Raw genomic sequence first — 2,231 nt, 5'->3', positions numbered from 1 at the left:
ACGATGATGGACAGATGATCAACAGTAACGTAATGATGAACGGTGTCACTATCAAATGTGAGTTGAGTGCAGATGTGAGTTGTGCATGCTCAGATTTAAATGGTTTACGGCATAACGCCAAGTGATCCGGATCGGAAAACATTTTAGCTATTGTTTGATTGCTAGCGTTAGCTCAAAATGCCATTCAAGTGACAGTCTTTATTGGGTTTGATTGCTAACTTATAGCCAGCAGTGAACAGACTTCGTTATGTAGGTCAATTTTTATTGTATTGACATTACAGAAGTCTTTCGTTGCCAGGTTCTTGTAGGCTACTTCAGCCTCTAATCTAGAACTGACATCAGGGATCAATGCCGTGAAAATGTGATGCCTTACGCTAAATCATTATTCTGTGGCTAACAGCAAAGATCTGCGTGAAATCTGGTCATTGTCGCAAAGTGACGCATGCGCTACTTACATCTGCACTTGACTCACATCGGGTAATGACAACGCGAGCGGACCCGCGGAACTGTGCCCGCCTATGTCGCCCTGCACTGTGCATGCTCATATGAAGGACCTCCTGAGGTCCCGTAGCTTTAATAATAGATATAGTTAATGGTTGTAATTCGCCATGTGTTATATTAATACATCCATGAAATTATCTTATGATACATTCGAGGGATGTACGTATGCTGGAAAGCCTGTAATGTGGATGTAACGTCATTAGCGTTTTCCAAACTGCTATGCACTATATACGTAGATGTAGCTTTTAGCTACAGTAGCTAACATCAGCGGTAGCGAACAGTTGAGTTCTGCTGACAACTAAGCTCTGGGTCAACAGATGTCACATACTCCGTTGCTCTGATTGGTTGTAGCTCTAGCTAATTGAGGGCATTTTCCGTTGAAACACGCCCCATGATCACAGCCCAATTCTGACTAGATTCTGAGTATGACAACGTCAGGCTGCTTTTGTTGCATGTCGGGTGTTTTTTTTTAATGTTTCAAAACAGTATCCTCACTGAACGTTGACACATACCCTTCTGTGATTATGAGGATAATTATTGACCACGAATTCCAAAAATAATTGTAAAAGTAGTGGTAATAAGTTTGGTGTTAGTGGTGTTTATACATTTTAGTGAAAAGAAGTATTAAACCCCAAAAATGCGGCAGGAACATTGACAAAAGTGTTGAAAAAGAGATCTAGAAAAAGGTTTTCAGTTTGAGCCGGGAGGACAACGCATGGTGGAATGGAACACAAGGGTTACTAATTTTTAGTTATGAGGAAAAAAGTTTGCAGTTAAGTAGGTATTATAGCACAGTCCCCCTAAACCAACCAATTCATTTCATTCATTCAATTTCCATTCCTATTTGTTTCCCACCAGGACACGGGCTCTTCGGCTCCTTTGAGATGCTGTCGTCATGGAGGCGAACCCGGGAGGACCAGCATGTGAAGGAGCGCGTGGCCAGCGTCTTCGAGGACGTCATGTTGCGTTTCTCTGGCTCCACCATGCTCCACCTGATGACCCTGGGCCTGGCCGCCTCGCCGCTCACCAACATGGAGGCTGTCCGGCTTTTCTGCCGCACCGCCACACTGTCTGTCACCATCAGCTATGTTTACATGCTGTCCTTCTACAGTTCCTGTCTGGTGTTCACCGGATACTTAGAGACCGGGTACAGACATGGCTGCTTCTGCCGGCGAGTCCCCAAACCGGACCGACTGGACTCTAAACCGGCCTGGTACAGGTGTCTCATGTACACGCGCTACCAGGACGAGGCTCAAACGACCAACCCACCACATGAGGTTGATCACAGTCCCGCCCAAATGCCAAACTCTAACCTAACTCTCACCCATGCACACACACACCCGCACACGCCGAACAACACTGCCGCGCATGGACACGTCCATGTGGCTAACTCCACACACACACACCCACACCCACTTCCACTCCCACTCGCACATTCCACAGCTAACACGGACCCTAATCCTCAGGACTCTCACCTTTTGCTAGGGTGTATGAGGCGTTGCTATGGAGACTGGATCACTAACACCTACGTCAAACCCTTTGTGGTTCTGCTGTATCTGGTTTACATCTCCTTTGGATTGATGGGTTTCCTGCAGGTGAGGCAAATATACTTAGTCATTTTGTTATGATATTATCAATCAATCAGTTTATTTCAGTGAAATGTAATCCTATCAGCTCCTTCAACTTGTGCATGATTCATCATGAAGCAGAATGTTTGTGTTTGTGGATGG

At 45.4% G+C, this 2,231-nt stretch overlaps 1 protein-coding gene across 1 annotated transcript in view; it reads left to right on the top strand.

Moving 5' to 3' along the window:
- The window catches only part of ptchd1 (patched domain containing 1), a 14,763-nt gene that overhangs the window by 9,731 nt on the left and 2,801 nt on the right, over nucleotides 1-2,231 (top strand). The window contains exon 4 of the mRNA XM_032503425.1: nucleotides 1,360-2,096. Within this exon, the coding sequence (XP_032359316.1) occupies nucleotides 1,360-2,096 (737 nt within the window). The remainder of the gene's footprint in view (nucleotides 1-1,359; nucleotides 2,097-2,231) is intronic.

This window comes from Etheostoma spectabile, chromosome 22 (genome assembly GCF_008692095.1).
Source record: "Etheostoma spectabile isolate EspeVRDwgs_2016 chromosome 22, UIUC_Espe_1.0, whole genome shotgun sequence".
In the NCBI taxonomy this organism is placed as follows: domain Eukaryota; kingdom Metazoa; phylum Chordata; class Actinopteri; order Perciformes; family Percidae; genus Etheostoma; species Etheostoma spectabile.
The sequence above is the reverse complement of the archived record's forward strand: the minus strand, read 5'-3'. Positions and strand labels throughout refer to the sequence as shown.